The sequence below is a fragment of the Stegodyphus dumicola genome, chromosome 7 (assembly GCF_044657685.1).
Source record: "Stegodyphus dumicola isolate Sdum_Otavi_A_Nest chromosome 7, ASM4465768v1".
Taxonomy (NCBI): domain Eukaryota; kingdom Metazoa; phylum Arthropoda; class Arachnida; order Araneae; family Eresidae; genus Stegodyphus; species Stegodyphus dumicola.
In genome coordinates this window covers 108,469,773-108,487,730 of record NC_140774.1, presented here as the reverse complement: position 1 = coordinate 108,487,730, position 17,958 = coordinate 108,469,773, and the positions used below count along the sequence as shown (strand labels likewise).

General features: G+C 33.6%; 1 protein-coding gene across 2 annotated transcripts in view; it reads left to right on the top strand.

Annotated features, from left to right (window-relative positions):
• LOC118195307 (uncharacterized) overlaps positions 1-17,958 on the top strand; it is a 196,256-nt gene that overhangs the window by 108,549 nt on the left and 69,749 nt on the right. Inside the window, exon 3 of one of the 2 annotated variants that reach the window (XM_085820702.1) lies at positions 5,572-8,504. The exons of the other annotated variant lie outside the window; for it this stretch is intronic. Within the exon in view, the coding sequence (XP_085676828.1) occupies positions 5,572-5,588 (17 nt within the window). The 3' untranslated portion in view covers positions 5,589-8,504. Of the gene's footprint in view, positions 1-5,571; positions 8,505-17,958 lie in introns of those variants that run through there. 2 annotated transcript variants of the gene reach the window in all.

The following is a 17,958-nucleotide window of genomic DNA, read 5'->3' as shown; positions in this document are numbered from 1 at the left end:
TCAATCCTTCAAATTAATTTTTGAGCTCATTCATCTTAACTATTCCACAATTGTTTTCTGTAAATACAGTTACTTCGGATTTACTTTTCTACGTTTTACTATGCTGAATAATAATTGTTTACCTGTTTTTGATAGCAGGAAATAAAACTCTTTGGATAACTGTAAAACTTCAGCCCTTTTCGTTTTAGAGCATCTATAAGCTCTGTAGGATCTAAAATCTTTATCGTTACCTATAGAATCTAAAATCTTTAATTTAGTATCAACTAATAAAAAAAAGGGCCTTTCGGTTCTAACAATGTACACTCAGCGCATGAAAGTTCTGAATGAAACGAGAAATAATGCTTACATTTTAACTGCCTTCAGAGAGAATATGAATTATTCATGTTGTCTTATCTTAAACTCAGCACATGTACAGCTAAAAGCCAGGCCAGCACCACTATTGTACCATAGGTCATTAAGACATTGCTGTACCTATCTAACTTACCAAGCTTCCTTCCGAATTTGCATTCTGAAAAAAAGGGGGAGCAGTCTCTGTGCCTTCCATCCCTCTTTCCCTATCATTTAAGTCTTTTAAAGGATTTCGGCTCGCCGAGTATTTTGAGTGCCTTCTCGCGACACAAATACTATATGCTTACAAACAACCATGCCTTTTCCGGGGTTTGAAACCCAGGACCTACGTTACGGCAGTTAGCCTCACTAATCACTATCCCATCTGGGCAGCTTCAATTCAGAACAATTGCTTCTATGAAATTTTAAGAACATAAGAAGGGATGAGAAATAATAACAATAATAATTGTTGTTATTTCAAACGGTGGGATAGTCATAATTAATGCATTCGTTGGGAATGTCCTGTACCCTTGGTCATTAGACATTCTATCAGCAAAAACGTTGGACAAGGGTCGATCGTATTACGCTAGTGAGAAAACGGAAGATCCATCTCAGTTTTGATGAAGAATTCCCCAAGCAATAGAACTCAGTGTCTTATGCTACAAAATATCCCTGGAAGACGTTCAGCTAGCTAATATTTACAAGTACGACCATGTCGCATTAAATACTGTGTATTACAAACATCCAAACCTTCTGTGATATTAAGACGCATTGATACGGCCGTCAGCAGCCCTAACCAATGTAGTATAGATTAGAGCTGCTATTACAGCAATTCATAGGAATAATTACAAAACAGCTATAATACAAACCAAAAACCATAATACAACAACCAAAATACCTTAGATAAATTCATTATTATTATAAAATTACTCGTATTAAAACGCATGTACGGGCGAAGCAGGTTTCGGATAATGATCTCATATTTAACAGTATTCGGACAGTTGCAACCTGTCTGCTTAACTTAAATTTCTAAGGAAGAGGAGTCTCAGTATAGTGTAAAAAACAATTAAATTTACTCTTTTTAAACTAACAGAACACTTTTTTTGTCAAATTACAACATTATATTGTTATATAATGCCTTACAGTATCATTCAGTCTTTTTTTTCTAGATATGGATGTGTTTGTGACTTGGGAGGTGCGATGAAAAGTAGCTGAAGTTTCATTTCAGTTGCCCTCCTTATTGCCTTAAAAAATAAAAAATACTAATTATTTTTGGTGAAAAAGGCTCACGTTTTGCTTTATTTCAGAAGATCGTTATACTATATGATTTTGACTGGTTAGTGTATAGATAACTGTATAACAAAAAATGCCGGGCTCTGTTTCTCATAATTTTTGATATCGCAGAACACCTTTTTTGAGCAGAATAGTTACAATAAAATAGAATGTATATAAATGTTAAAACAGGGTAAAATATTAAAGCAGAGTAAACAGGGAAGTTTTAAGCAACAGTGGCCAACTATTTTCGTTTTTGGTTTTTAATGGCGCAATAAAAAGAAAAGGACTCTACTAGGGAAAATAACTCCATTTTTCTGAATGAAAAACGAAACAAAACAAAATCGAAAGGAAAGAAAGAGAATCAAAACAGTGTCGCGCTCGTTTTGTGGGTGAGGAGTTTGTCCCACCCCCCCCCAATTTTTTTTCATTTCACATAGTTTGTCAATCGACATAAAAATTTGTCGAATATAAGAAATTGTTTCCTTGCATACTTATTTTGATCGTATTAAGCCAATCAAAAATATCGACCAAATATGCCAAATTATTGCGTCTATTATCATTTTGCAGATATTTTCTAAACGTTTATTTTTTAGGAAAAGGAACTGGCATTTCCTTTATTCATTCCAATGAGCGGTTTAAAATCTTTCCACACTTCAGCTACCTTATTTCTGTATGAAGAAGAATTCAAAAATCCTTTTCTGATCGTATAACAGATGCTGCTACGTCGGTACAAATACAGATGTATTGATTCATGGCAAATTTAACGTATTCAAAAATTATGTTTGTGGTCTGGTCTGTTATCCTCCTCTTTCTTTCCAGCATAAAATATGATTTCAAGTATGTAGGGTCCTATTTAGTTTTACTAATAGTTATTTTTAATTTGTGAACACAACAGTTCACAAGCAGTGGTAGTTTCATGTAATCCGAGGCATCCAAAGCTGAAAGAATGAGCCTAAGACACCATCTGCACGGTGAAATGCGTTGGAGAGCTGTCGGAATGTTGTAACCTGGTGCAAGACAATCTGCGGTTGCGAGAGAGCTTGTAAGGTTCCCCTTAGTTTACTAACTAGTTATTTTAATTTTGGTGTTTTTCCTAATTCTCTTTATTTCCGCTCGCATTTCCTCACCAGAAGGAAAATTAAGTAGGGTGAACGAGAGTATTTAAAATGTTGAAATGAAAAGGTTAGAGAGAGAGAGTGATTTCGCTAGTGAAAGCGCACGTTTGCTAGTTTTTCATTAACTGTTAATCTTAATAGCGGCTACGCATTCTTGCCCATCGAGTTAGTATCCTGCCAGTGTAAATTTTCTGAGTCAACCTGTTATAATAAATTGCATTGTATAGTCTAGCACAATCTTTACCTTCAAATTTATTGTTAAATTAACTTTTAAATTCTCACCGCAAGTGGTCTGTGCTGTTTTGCACGCACGTAAGTCCGTGTCTTCTGTTAAACAGTTTGTGATAAATAAAAAGGTCTTTAACACCCTCTCCATGGTTATGTTTATCTTCAAGCCTGTGCGGGAAGTAGCACGGTACACTTAAGTGATCTAGTTAACCATTTTATGATAGCGAAACTTATTATATCCCACAATTTCGTAAATAAATCGCACAAATCCTTATAGAGCGCCGTGCTTGTTTGAACAGTTGATTCGTCTAATAATGCAAAGGACATATTCACATGTTGCCCTGTCGCAGTTCTTTCAGTGTTGCAGGACGTATCATTAATTGTTCTGCGAATCGTGCCTCATATACCAGGAACTGAATCCTTGCATCACCCAAATAAAATTGTCTCTATTTTACAGCAGTCAGGTAACATGACAGATTGTGTTATCGCGTGTAGTTTTTATTTTAGTTTTTATTTCAGCAATTTTATACTATGTAAGTTGAAGTTTATCACTTACTTTCGTTGTTTCTGCGTTTCCAAAACCCTTTTAAAATATTCTTTTGAAGGATTTTTATGTGCAGTTAAAAAATGACTAAAAATTTACAGGGCACTATATTGGCAAGTTTCTTTTCCATTCTGCGCAGAGAGGAGTTTGACAATGTGTATTTCCAGTCCAGGTAAATCAAAACTTAAAATATTCTGCTTTATACAAGCGACTGATATTTCGAGTTGATTTTAAGTTTTTATCTCTTCTGCATCGTATTGAATTCTACTAGCAGCACAATTGAAGACGATCATTGCATTGTCATAAAGACGAGATTTCTTCATGATGAAATTATCGCTTACCCGTAATATGAAGTATTAATGAAAAACATAAAATTAATTAGTTTTACTGTAGACATTAGGTATTTCTCTGATGCGAGAGACATGAAAAATGAGCAATGCCCTCGCCGGGACTTGAACCACGGCAATCTCGAATACGCATCGAGCGGGCTGACTACTACACCACGAAGGCATGCTAAGAAGCTGGGAGAAATACCTTATATACTCCCCCTTTTAAAGGGCGACTGGGTATTAGGGGACCCAGTCGCCAAATCCTGGTGGTGGAGAAACATCATCCACTGTTCGGGCGCCACTGTAGAGACATTAGGTATTTCTGATGCGGAAGACGTAAAAAATGAGCAATGCCCTAGCCGGGACTCGAATCACGGACCTCTCGAATACGCGTCGAGCGTTCTGCCCACTACTTCACGAAGGCATGAGAAACACCTTATAATGTGATACAAGACTTAGTAAATTTGTTTATTTAAAGAATCGTATTGATACTATTACAGGAATTCAGGGAAATAAACCACATATTCTACTATTCCAATAAGAATTCCACATGCACACGTATGTGTAAGAGAGCACTGCAAAACTGAAAACGAACTGGCTTGCAAGTGAAGAGAATGTTTTGTGTGTTTGATGGTAGTACATGGCATTGTTAATTCTAAGCTCATAATTGATCCTTGCACCTTCCTTCTACATATTTAATCAAACATAATTGAATAGTGGATAATGTATAAACCCTATTGAACCTGCACGGAAGATAGTGTAGCTAATTTCTACATAAATACTTTTTCCCATTGAACATGAAAATGTAAAGTAGTTGACTTTCTATACGAGTCAGTTTTTATATATTTATTACTTCAGTATTTCAAATATTATAAGTGTGTTTATAAATACATTCGATATGTCTATTGCAGGAAAAGCATGGGCAGAAAGAATTAACATATTTTTCATTTTTAATAAAAGAATTATTGGAAAAATTTTAGAAAGATATTTTAATTGCAGTAAATATCCAATTATTTTTCTTAAAAACTTCATATTCCGTTATTTTACTTTTTTGTACATGTTTGCAATATATGTTCCACAACACAGTGAGATCTGATGTATACCCATTAAAAAAAACTTTCTCATGCGAAGCAGAAGGTCATTTTTATCGAAAAACAGATAATCAAATTTTTTTTTACAATAAATTGTTAAAATGTAGTACTTTTTAGTCTTTAAGACATTCGATTATTATTAAAAAGCAAAACTTTTACAGCAAGCCATTCTTTGTATCCTGCCTTGATAACATATGAAATTTTAAAACAAACTCAGCACTATGATGGATAAATAAAAGCCACCCGACGGCTGCATCACGAGTAAGTGTAAATAAATTAGAACCTGTAAATTATTAGCAGCATAGGATATGTGCAAACCAGCAGCGCTCCTTGAATACAATATAATAGGAAAAAGCAAAAGGCTTCTCTTTAGTATGCAATCTGTATTTCGTTACCATTCAGACTAAGTTACATATAGACCTATTAAGTTACCAGTACCATTTATCTTTTAATAAATGTTAGTTTGTCTTTTTCAAAACTTCTTATGAGTTATTAATTTAAATGCAGAAGAAACTAACAAGGACTAGTGTACCTTATATTTTGGTAGCAAGCATCCGTTTCCAGTCTCACTCCATTCATTTACCTATTTCCAGTACCTTAAACACATTCATCTTTATATCTCTGAGTTTGTCAAAACCTGTATTGTTATCCTTTATTTCCAGGTCATTCTAACGGATAATTACAAACTGGACATCTCTGGCATTTATCAGATCTGAAGTTACAGAACATGTCTGGCCCGTTATCACACGAAGACTGGCACCATACTGACCCCTTTCGGCTGTAGCAGATAAAATTTGGAACATATAGCTACTACATTGACTAATATACCGAAACCATACACATATCTACTCTTATAACGAGAATTGTAGCAGAAGTTATTGTTAATCCAACTGACACACAAGATGCTTATTTCTTTATATATATTTTATTTTATGCATTTATTTTAAGTTGAATTGACCTGAATTGAGCAATTCCATCTTTGTGGCTTAAGTTCCATATGAGACACAAGACTGTAAAACGATTGGTCTTTCTTAATATTACACTTCTGATACGTCACAGTGTACTCAGTGCTAGTACAAAGCTTTGCGACTAAATTTTTAACAAATTCCAGTAAACCTGCAAACTTTAACTGACAATCTTTATTAAAATGACATCTCAAATTACTTCTCCCAGAATATCGTCTGTACCAACGTTTTTGCTTGAACGGGCATTTTCGTAATGGACATGAAGATGCTGATGATGAATTAGGGAGTAATCGCCCCTGGCCGCCTCGAAAATATGATAGCATCGGAAAAGTTCGAAAATTGTTGCTGAAAAGTCATCACCTGTCTCTTCGAATAACAGCAGACTTCTTCAAATAAATATTGATTGGTGATTAAATTTTATGCTTTGCTGATTTCTTGAAATAAAACTGTAATCATCTGCTTCAGTTTAAGAACATTCAAATGGGCCACAAAAACTTGGGTTTCTGGAGTCTCGAGAAAAGACAGTAACTTTTAACAGGAAAATAACAATTCATAAAAATTTTTTATTCAGGAATAAATTTTGAACCCTATGTCTTATAAAGGCATAATGGATATGTTGTTGAAAAAAATTCAGCGCAACGAGCTGGAAAACCTCAATAAAATAATTAGTAGCTTTTGTTACTCAACAAACAGTTCCCTTCTCATCAAACTGTTTTCAGCGCATGAAAGATTACAGTACTTACTAGCTCTAATTTATCAGATTTGTTACCTGCAGACTGTTTTCGCTTCACTAAATTGAAACATCGCATCAGAAGTCATTATTTTATTAACACTAAAGCGATTCAGAAAATTTTGACCAGAAACATTCAACAGCAACAGTATTCCAAAAGATGAATAATAGTAAAATGGTATTACAAAAGATGAGGAATCAAGCAGCTGCATAAACATACCAAACGTTCTAAAAAACTTACAAGAATTTACACTGAAGGCTATAAGGCAAGAACATTATTTTCTTCAACTTTGAGATTTTACGAAATTAGTTAAAAAAAACTTTATATTTACGTTGTAGGTATGAAGTTGATATCTTATGATTAGAAAGGTTAAAACGCAGATATGGCAGTGCATTAGACTACTCCCGTAAACTTTTACGCAAAAATCTCTTAATTTTGTCATTGTGACTTACACTTTCCTAACAGTAACATCAAAATAAGTCCATGAATTTTATCGTGACAAGGAGCGCAAGATTGCATCTGTTGTCAACATGGCCTTGGGCATCTTATAGATGGCAGCAGAACTTTAGGTAATTCCGCTTATCAGTTTTGAAGGAGAATCCCCTAGGAAAGGGGCCCAAAGATGTCCCATTCTTCTTCCCTCCCACCAAATCGAGCACTTCTCGCTTACGGTGTATTTTAAGTGCTCCCGTGCTGCAAAGACACTATACACTTTCAAACATTCAAGCCATTCGTACTTTGACTTCTAACCCCTATATCGCCTATACCAGGACCTATACCTGGACATATAGCAACGCTAACCCCTATCGATCAGGCCAACTCTTTATTTTAATCTGATAGTGTGATAAGTAATGAAAACTTACTGTACTGTACTGAATACAATACCTGGATATTTCTTCAGTTATAATGCCGAAATGTCAAATAATGAACTTTTTCATAAATATTTGATAAATATAAAGTTTCATGGCAAGCAAATCGAGTTTTATGTTTTTATACTTGCTATAGAAATGATTTACGAAAACATGAATTGGTAAATCGTTTTTCAGCATATCATTCTTTAGAATTTCATAACTTATACCCGTCGAAAGAATTTGCTTGATACGAAAAATTTAATAAAAACCTGTCAAAACCCAGCAAAATCTAAATGTCAGTGCTAGATTCCTTATTTTTACTGCGTGGCAGCCAATTAAAAAATTTAATTAAAATTTTGAAATAATATTAAAATAGAAAACTATGAAAATAAATGAAGCCTATTGCTTGAAATTATCAAAGTTATAAACCGTAAGCAATTTGTGATATGAATTAAGAAGCTACGTCTTCTGACATAATTTCGCAAAAGTTATTAAAATGTGGCAGAACTTTTAAATATCTGGAATTAAACATCAGCAGTCTCACATTTCATTCAAATATGCAAATAATTTCTAATAAAGGATCTTTACTTTTTTTTGTAGGCGTGTATGTCATGTACTTGTTTACTGTAATGCAACTAAGGGATTTTGTTTTTTGTTTACCATACTTTATATCTAGTTAAAAGAAAATATTTCTATTTCTGTAAAGCAAATACAAAACGCTCTGTTTTCCAAAAACTTAAATTAGGAAATTATATCTATTTCTTGTCATAATAGAGGATTAATAAAATATAACGGAATATAGTTAAGCCATATATGTTAAGATAAAACTTCCTTTCTTGGAGTAAAAAATGACATAACGGTGCCATTATTATTTAGACTGTTCCTAGAAAAGGAGCACTTAGTATGCTTCTTTTTACAAAAATATTTTCTTCAGATCTTTTTCAAAAAAGAAACACGTGTTAAAAAAGTGGCTCTGAAAACAAACTAAAAACAACGAGCTTATACAGCACGTCTTCAATTAAAATGCAGAGCATCAAATTTGACAAAGGTGTTATTGACCAATTTACATGTCGCATATCTTCATCTAAACTAATTTAATAGTTTCTTTAAAACTAGTAATGAACTTATTATCTTTCTATATTATTTTTAATTATTTAATAAATTTATATACAGCTTAATTTTTATGTAATTAGAAACAGTACGTTAACAATTTGATTAACTATACTTACAGACTGCGAAGATCAGAATTACATTTCCATGCATTTTACTCAACAAATTATGTAACTAAAAAGTGACAAATTAAATGGGAAGTACAAAATACGATACTCCAGCCGTGAAAAAAAAAAACAAATGCGTGCAAATATATCTGTGCATTTATATTTTTATAAATTTTGTACTCACATAAATAATTGTAGTGAAATTTTATGTAAAATCGTATTTTTGTTGTATAATATAACGGTATTTTCCATTTTGCCGGTGCAAGCGAAAACGTCGCCAATAATGGTACAACTAATGCCAAACGTAATGTATATGCTCTGTGTTTCCACCTGTGTGACTTTATTTGGCTTCTTATTTATTTTAATTTCAAACAATTGTTATAGTTAATTTTGTGTGTGTGTGATTATGGCAAAGCCTCGAGGGCTATCTGCCTAAGGGGAGGGATGCCTTTGTGGAGGACTTTCTAAGGGAAACTAGATCGTATACACGTTACACATGCGGAAAACCACGAAAACGCAAATGCATCCAGCCCGTTCGCGCGATTCGAACCTCGGACCGAACTACCAGTGTTCAGCGACTTTACCGCTCGGCCGCTGGTGGACGATGCCAAACTCAATATCCTTGCTCGTAACTTTTGACGCTTCCTTTTCAAAACAAGTCGCAGCCATTTCTTATCAGATTGATTGCTTCTTTCAATATTGGCATACAATTACATAGAAATTTTACCAGACAGTTCAATTTTATGCCCTAATTCCATTCGCGGTAATTTTAAGCCACTTAGGATGCAATCACACCGCTCACCCGAAGAAAATATAGAAAAGGCAAAGTCAAGGGTTAAATTCCTCAATTCTAATGAGAATGCACTAACGAAGTAAAGCACTGCGGTTTTACATAATTTCTGAGTAAGCTATTCGTAGAAACTTAAATAATTCTTGCATTTAAACTTGTATTCAAAATTAAGATTTAACTTGAAATTAATGTAGATAATTACTGAGAGAATTAGATTTTTGTAGCGTAGTTTACGTGAGATGAGATCACTTGGGCTCATGTGATATGAACCGGCGAATCAGAATGTTGAACCGTGAAAGCATAATATATTCTTAAATTAGTGTCATTTTCAAATTTATTGTCGTTACTTACTGGCTTTATACAAAATTTTAAACGATATTAAAATGTTTATGCCTTCAAAATAAAAAATTCTTAGAACCAACATTTGTTAACATTTTTTATGCGTATACTGTATGCTGTCGCCAATAAAGACTGCTTGGCCAGATTTGCGCCGGCGAAACGGAAAAGTACCAATATAACTATGAAAATCTGAAGATGCGATGCTTTGCTGGGAATACAGGGGCAAGTCTTAGCATTGAGAAAATGACTATCTCGCTAAATTGGCGAGATATCGCCAAGCTGGCGCCGGTTTGCGACTAATTTTGTCGTCAACTTTGGGGAGAAACCAACAAATGTCTCTTTTGTTAAAATAAATTTTATCAAGCTATTATCGATGTATGTGTGTATTCAATCTGTTACGAGCCCATAAGCACGCGAGCCCACCAGCGGCCGAGCGGTAAAGACGCTGAACACTGGTAGTTCGGTCCGAGGTTCGAATCCCGCGAACGGGCTGGCTGCATGGGCGTTTTCGTGGTTTTCCCCATGTGTAACGTGTATACGAGCCAGTTTCCCTTAGAAAGTCCTCCACGAAAGGCATCCCTCCCCTTAGGCAGATAGCCCTAGTGTGCTTTGCCATAATTAAATACACACACACACACACCCATAAGCACGCAACGATATGTACAGTAAGCCTCGCTTCACGTGATTACGTTTATGGCTATTTTGATAATATTAACCGAATGGTAACACTAAACGACGAGGAAAAATATCGCTTCAAAATAGCGATGGATTTTAACTAATTTAATATATCAAATAACGTGTAAATACATACTTTTACAGAATTTTAATTAAGAAAATGCAAACGTTCATTTATGAACTGCTCATAATGTTTTTGGGAATTGTTTGACCAATATTGTCCCCCTTAATCGTAGTACTCCAAAGGGAAGAATTTGCCTGTGTACAATTTAAAATTAGGAGGAAAAAACGCTTAGTTGGATGTAAATACTTGCAAAAAATATTTATTTCGGGAAAAAATAAATTCAGGGGGATTTTTTTCCCTACTCTTGAAGAAAAGGGAACTTTGTGTGATCGCTTTCAAAGCTGATAGAGTTATTAAAAACGTAAATCAAACTAGGTTTTCCCCCCCATAATGAATAGCAAATCATTGGCAATAAAATGGTTAAATGATTGGCTAAATAGAAACCAAGCCATTTGGTAACTTAATCTCCCGCTTGGCAACATTTCTCTGACAATTGGCAGTTTTTACTATCAATTTTGAACTTACATAGCAACTTCACTTAAGTTTAAAAATTTATTCTACAATAGTTTGGTCATAATAACTGAAATGTTGATCACAGTAAGTTATGTATCTCCATGTTTTCATATACAAACACACAGGCATTTATATCATCCTTGCAGAGGACAATGTCAATGATAAAAATTCTCATTATTATTTCGTAATTTAAATGCGAAATGTTCCGTGGCGTTACGCTTAAAATTCTTAAAAGCATTAGAAAATAAACTGTTTATTTGAATATCTTAAAGCATGTTTCAAACAAAATTTAATGTTTTTAGGTTTTGTTAAATCGTATGTAACTGCTATTGAATAAATGACAAGTCGAGAAATTTCTAGGAGCTCATATTTTTCACGCAGAAATGTAGCAACCCTTTTATATCGTTGTTTTGAGACCGAAGATGTGCAAATTCAATTGTTCCTTCGATGATATTCAAGTCAAGGATGTTCCCATTGCTCTTTGTCACGTTAATCATTTACATCAAGAGAGTGTTCTTGAAGGACAGGATAATTCTTTACATTTTTTCCTCTTAAAGGCAAATGGAGAGAGGCACAACTCCCAGTAGACTAAATTCATGTGGTAAAAAGAAATCGCTATCACATCAAAACTCACACTAAGAGACTGAATGTCACTAAAGAAACTAATTCATATTTTTTTCGAGACAAGAAAAGCCAGAATTCAAATGATCCCTCACTGAGTTTTGAATCACAGATCTTATAGTTGCTAACAGGATGTGCTAACCCACTTAACACAACTGGCCTACTAGCAGCCAAGTAACGTCGGTGAACACTGGTAAATGGATTCAGATTAAAAAAATTCCCGATAAACGGCTTGGTTGCCAGTTGCTGTCGTATTTTTCCCGTATGTCACGTTCATATGGCTCAGTTCCCTTTTAAAAATCCTCCTTGAAGGAATCTCTTCCTTTGGCAGACACCTTTGTGTGCATCGCTATAATATTGCCTCTTGGAAGTGGAAATAAAAGCTTACGCAACAACACCTTTCACATTTAAAGGAGTAATTCCTTTTAATAATAATAATAATAATATATATATATATATATATATATATTTACATTTGACTTGATAAAACATAAAAAAAGAACATTTTTAACTAGGCATTCTACTTTATTCTGTGGATCATAAAAAGCGTTTAATTTTGTTAATATAGTTTTACGCGCTGCAAGTTTTTTCATAAAATTATCTAGTTTACTTACAGAAATTTTACAACTTGAAATACATGCTAACGACTAATAGTTAAGAAAATAAAGCCTTTAACTGCCTTTCATAAACATCCTATATGTTATATATGACCTTACAATGAGTTTCTTTCTGTCTTCTGCCTCTGTGTTGTAACGAGAAAGAAGCACTATTGCATTTGCTATTCGATGCCATTAAATTCTTTTCGAACCCAATCTTTATCCAGTTAGATGCATGATGGAGAAATAACAGCCTTCGAAAGATAAAGACTCTTCCAGACAAAAGAAATAAAAGTAGGAAGTGTTGTTGGAGCGAATTGAATGTGATCATTCTTTCAGAGGAGTTATTCAGCCTGGCAAGTGAGTCGGTGGATATTTCCGCCTTTCGCTATCAGCGTAGCGGCAGACGAACTGACTTGATTTGAAATACAAAGATGTCAGAAACAGTCAGACACAGATCCATAGATGAATATTTTTTAAGAATTAACAATAAAGGTTTGGGGTGAGATTCTGAATGTTTTAGAAAATGCACAACAAATGTATTTTCAGAGAAAAATGCTGCACGGCTAATCTTGTTTATCCACGAATATTTTTTAATTTTTATTATCTCTGTACAATTTTTATTTAGCGCACATTAAGTGAGGAAAAATTGACTTTTCATTTGACATGATGTATTTTTATCTTGCGCAATTCTAACAGTATCTTTTATAAAAATATGCATTGGAATTTAATTCTCAAAAACCAAATATTTTGGTAGCTCGGTATACGTCATTAACACCTTCTAGATCCTTGAACATACACAAAACGAAATTTTCCGATAAGAAATAAAGCGCAAATCTAATCCGTTCTCATAAAAAAAATGTTATTTTTATTATTATAACATTATTTAATACTAAAATACATGTACAAATTGCGAAATGTATACTGATCATAAACGAAGCGTTTCACGGGATACTTGGCATAAATTTTTTCTGATATACAGATCAAAAGCAATTTTAAAATATGCTCGAACATCTGTGATCTTTGTTTAATAATTAATGTCACCACTCTGCGTAACGTTATTGGATTTAACTGTGTCTTCGTTTTTCACAATCACAGAGAATATCGCACTCTCCATACAGTATGCAATCAGTAAGTTCCGGATATTCATGCCATCTTCATGCTTTTCAGCAATTGCGTTTCTCATAACTATGGTGATTCTATCAATTTTCGTCTTTGCTGTGTTCCTCTCATTACTCTCATTAACTTTTCTAAGACTCATTGTTACTGAATTTACAAAACATTTGAGCGAAAAGCAAAAAATCACTTGAAAATTCAGAGTTACAATGCGGTTTGTTTACTGAATAATAATAACAGGCATACTGGCATTCATAGGCAGTCGTAAAGTTTTCTCGAAAGAGGTAACAACAGGCGATAGCAACAGGCGTAAAGCGTAGTGTAGTGCGCATGGTTCGGGACTCGTCGTACTCGAGTCTCATTCCAGATATCGAATACCAAACAAATATATTCGCTTCCAAACGGGATGCATTTCAAAGCGGACGTGTGGAGGAACAGTGTGACGAGGATATTAAACAATGTTTATTTTTTAAACTCCTACTTACGTTACATGAGCAACTAATATTTAGAAAATGTATTCAAGCAATTTCTCATTTATTCGCTAGTTTCTGCATTAAACAGAAACACATACACATATTTTTACTCCGAGATTCGATAACTATATCATTTTAATTAACGTCTTTTCGATCATCTTCAAGATACCAAGCTCATATGAGGAAGATCGTTTTCAACATAAGCTGTATACAGAGCCAGATTTAGACTTGATAACTCCCTAAGCTATTTGAGATATGGGGTCCTTTATAAGTCTGTTAAAATATATTTTAATATTCGCAATATTATTTATACTATATTTTAATTTTTTTGGTGGCTCCCATAAAAGTGGGGACTTTAAGCTACAGCTAGTGTAGCTTATATGTAAATCCGGCCCTAGCTGTATATACTACCTACTGACTGATCATTGAAAACATTTTTGAGTATCTAAGTAATCATCGGATAAGGGTACGATCCAATAAAAGAACTAATGAAAATATTTGCAAAGTATCATGCCTTAAAATTTCAAATTTACATTCATTTGCTATATGTGAAGTTTAAATTAAACTCAAAACTAATTTCATGTTAATCTTCGTATAGCTATTACTTTTGTTTATTAAAGTCAAAGATTAAAATTTAATGTATTTTGTTAGCAAAATCGTAAAGATGATTCCTTAATTCAAGTGAGTAATTCTTACAAAGTACACTTATGTTAAAATTCTACTTTTTCCTTAATGTTTGCTTAATTAAGTTTAGTTCAAACCCTTTTGCCTTAGTTTTTCTGCTTTAGCAGTTTTGTTCGGATTGAGTTACATATTATTTTAGCCTCGCTCACGCTTTTAAATTTTTTGTAAAGATAGATTTTTTTTCAATAAGTGAAACGAGAAATAGAAAGTCACACATTCTAATATATGTACATTTAAAAAAATCATTTAAAATAATCTGAAATGGACAAGCATTTTCACATCAGAAGAAAACAAACATCGATTATCCCAGACGCTATTGCTTATCAGTTAGTTACAGACAGGAAATGAATTCTCTTAGAACTTAAGCTAGTCATCGGAGGATGGGGTAGGAGGAGAGAGAACCGCAGTTAAGTATGCCATTCGTTATTTGGTCATAAATCGAGAAACGTGGAGAGGAGAAATCCTAGTTTATTCGTTTGGTTCAATGAATTTAGTGTCATGGGACTACTTGCAATTTAAGCGATTTTTTCTAATTACGTGTGTCTCTTCCACCCTTCCCCCCCTTTTTTTCATTCTTTTTCGCATTATCAAATATTCGCAAAGCTCTATCTTGTTAAGGCTTGCAGAGAACACTGGAAAAAATTTGCGACACAAAGAGACGTATTCGTTCGATTGTCTGTACTGCTGTCAGGTTGTTGAACTAATGTTGGGTGTTGGCATTTAAAATAAAGCTAAACCCATATCAGACTGACAGTTAAATTTCCACAGCATCTCTCTAGTGGAACATTTCGAGGAATTTCCCTAGCTAGACCATTTTCAGTCAATAGCTTGAATTAATTTTTCAGCTATTCTCTACTTCAAAATATCTACCATTTTAACGGTCATTTTTACGTTCTCGCTAAGCTCACAGTCTACCAGTCTGCTGTTGCACACACTCCTGGTAAACCTACCTTTATTTTTTCAATCTTTTCACAGTTTATCATATCAGTATTCAGTTTCTTCCGGAAAACGGGCAGTAAATTTCTTTTTATTATTAAACTTTTAGATGTTAACTTTATTTATTAAATATCACATCCTTTATATAAAATTCAATTTAACAGAAAATCAAAAATATTTAAAAACAGTATGTCTTTAAAATTTCCGATATACAGTCTTACCCGCTGGAGATTAAAACGTTTCATTCCGTGGAACAGTATTGCCATGGCTCCCTTTCAAATCGTTGAGTTTGATAATAAAAAATTCATTAAAGTTATAAAAAATATGAAATCAGCAATTAAAAAATATGTAACTTCATTCTATGAAAATAATGAATATTTTTTTCAACATATCATGAATTAAATGCATTTTTAGTCGAAAGTGGTTTTGTCCCTGAAGGACTATTGTTTTCGTTTTGCGATCTTGCGTTGAATCACTATAAAAGTCCGTTAAACTTTTCAAACTGTTGCCACCAAATGTTAGAGTACTGCATTATATTTGAAGAAATTAAATAATGAAAAATCTACATAAATGTATGCATATATCTCTCATTGTGATAAAACAACGGTACATATAGCCATCGAATTTTGAATGACGTAATCCTACTGCGAATATGTGGAATATGTGGAAGCCCAAATTTGAAATTTGGAATTTGTTTTATTATCGATTTCGTATTTTGTGAACCTTTAACGAATTTTTGAGTAACAAACTCAACGATTTGAAAGCGAGTAATGGCAACAATCTACGGGGAAATTAAAAAAAAAAAAAAAAAAAAAAAAAAGGAAAACCTTTTATCTACAGCGCGCGGAACTGTGTATCAGAAATTCTAAACATAAGCTCGTTTTAAAATTATTTTGCGACATTGCTATTGAACTGAAATTTATGGTTTAAGTGCGAAGAACATGATATTCAATAAATAAAGGTAACACACAAAACGTTAAAAAAATGCCCCTTTGGACGTAATTTAAAATCTGAAACTTTTCAGATTTTTTTTTTATTATTTATTATTATTTGAATCGATTCGATTCAAAATTAAAAAACGAATATACTTAAGAACCGCATCTTTTGCTTTCAAATAGCTTAGCTTGTAAATCCGCAACAGGCAGCTTCAGTTTGAAAGATATCTTACATTTTGCCAAATGGCAACAGATTCAAATGAAAAGTGAAATAGTGATTCGACGCAAAATCCCATTTCTAGGCTAATAGCCCTTTTCGAACAATAATACTTAAATCATCATTGTGTAATTCACTATATTCCTTTTTTCCTGAGAATGAGGTTTATAAATTAGCCATACCTTCTGCTTTGAATTCATTTTAAGCTCGGTGTCATTCGAGAGTTCGAGCTTTCATTCAGTAACAGTTTGTTATTTTCGTTATCGCTTGTCAATTAGTTAATCTTAATTTTTTTATATATTTAATTTTTTAATCTATAAGGATTATAAGTGCGGGTAAGACTATCAGGTTCAATGTTTCTTCTAACCTTCTTCGGAAACATACAAGGACCTGACTAAGAACAGAGAGCTTACTAAAGCTATGTTCACTAATTGTAGTAAGTAGACAGGATACAGACGAAGGGTATACAAAACCCTTTATTTTTCTTTATATACAATGACTTCCGTACTTCGGAATACAATGACCCTCCACTCGGGATCTAACGTAAAAGATATCAAAATAAAACTAAACTCTAATTTAACTTTAGAATAATACACGTGTAAGATTGGCCTTATAATAACAGGAAGCGTATGTAGCACAGAGACTGTGAACACTACAATACGTTTAATTTATCAAGAGGATTAAAACCTCTGGCCTGGAAGGCAAATAGCAACTGCGTAACTTCTCAGGTAAGCGGCCTGCTTCGAACTCACTGCTTCCTCTCTCTCGCTTGGCAAAAAAGGCCACACTTAAATACTTGGCGTTCGCCAGACAAACTTTGCATAAAAACCTTCACGCTTATAATTCTGGCCGGAAGTAGAAAATAAGAAGTGATAGTAAAGATTTAAAATAAAATAAACGTTAGTAAAACTTAAGATCCTTACATACTTCCCGCCAGAGTTAATTAGTTTGAAACTGAGGTCTAAAACGACCTTGTTGAAAACTTTTAGCTCTAGAATATAACGCGAGGCCAACCTTTTACAATCATAACTTCGTTAGAAACTAGAAAATTTAAAAGAAAGAAATTTGTTACAATAGCAGCTCCCAGGATCTACAACAATCTTTTTTTTTTTTTTTTCATCTGTACTGCATCTAAACAGGAGCTTTATTCAATTCTGGTTCCTTCCAGAGATCTGGAAGGAAAACTAGTTTAATGAAATGTTACACAATGACATTGCAAATAACATATAGAATATACTTCTCTTAACATTCTTATTTCATTCATGACTATTTTAATTATCTCTCCCCTTGCTCTCTGACATGTGTTGTAAAAGAACACCAAACACG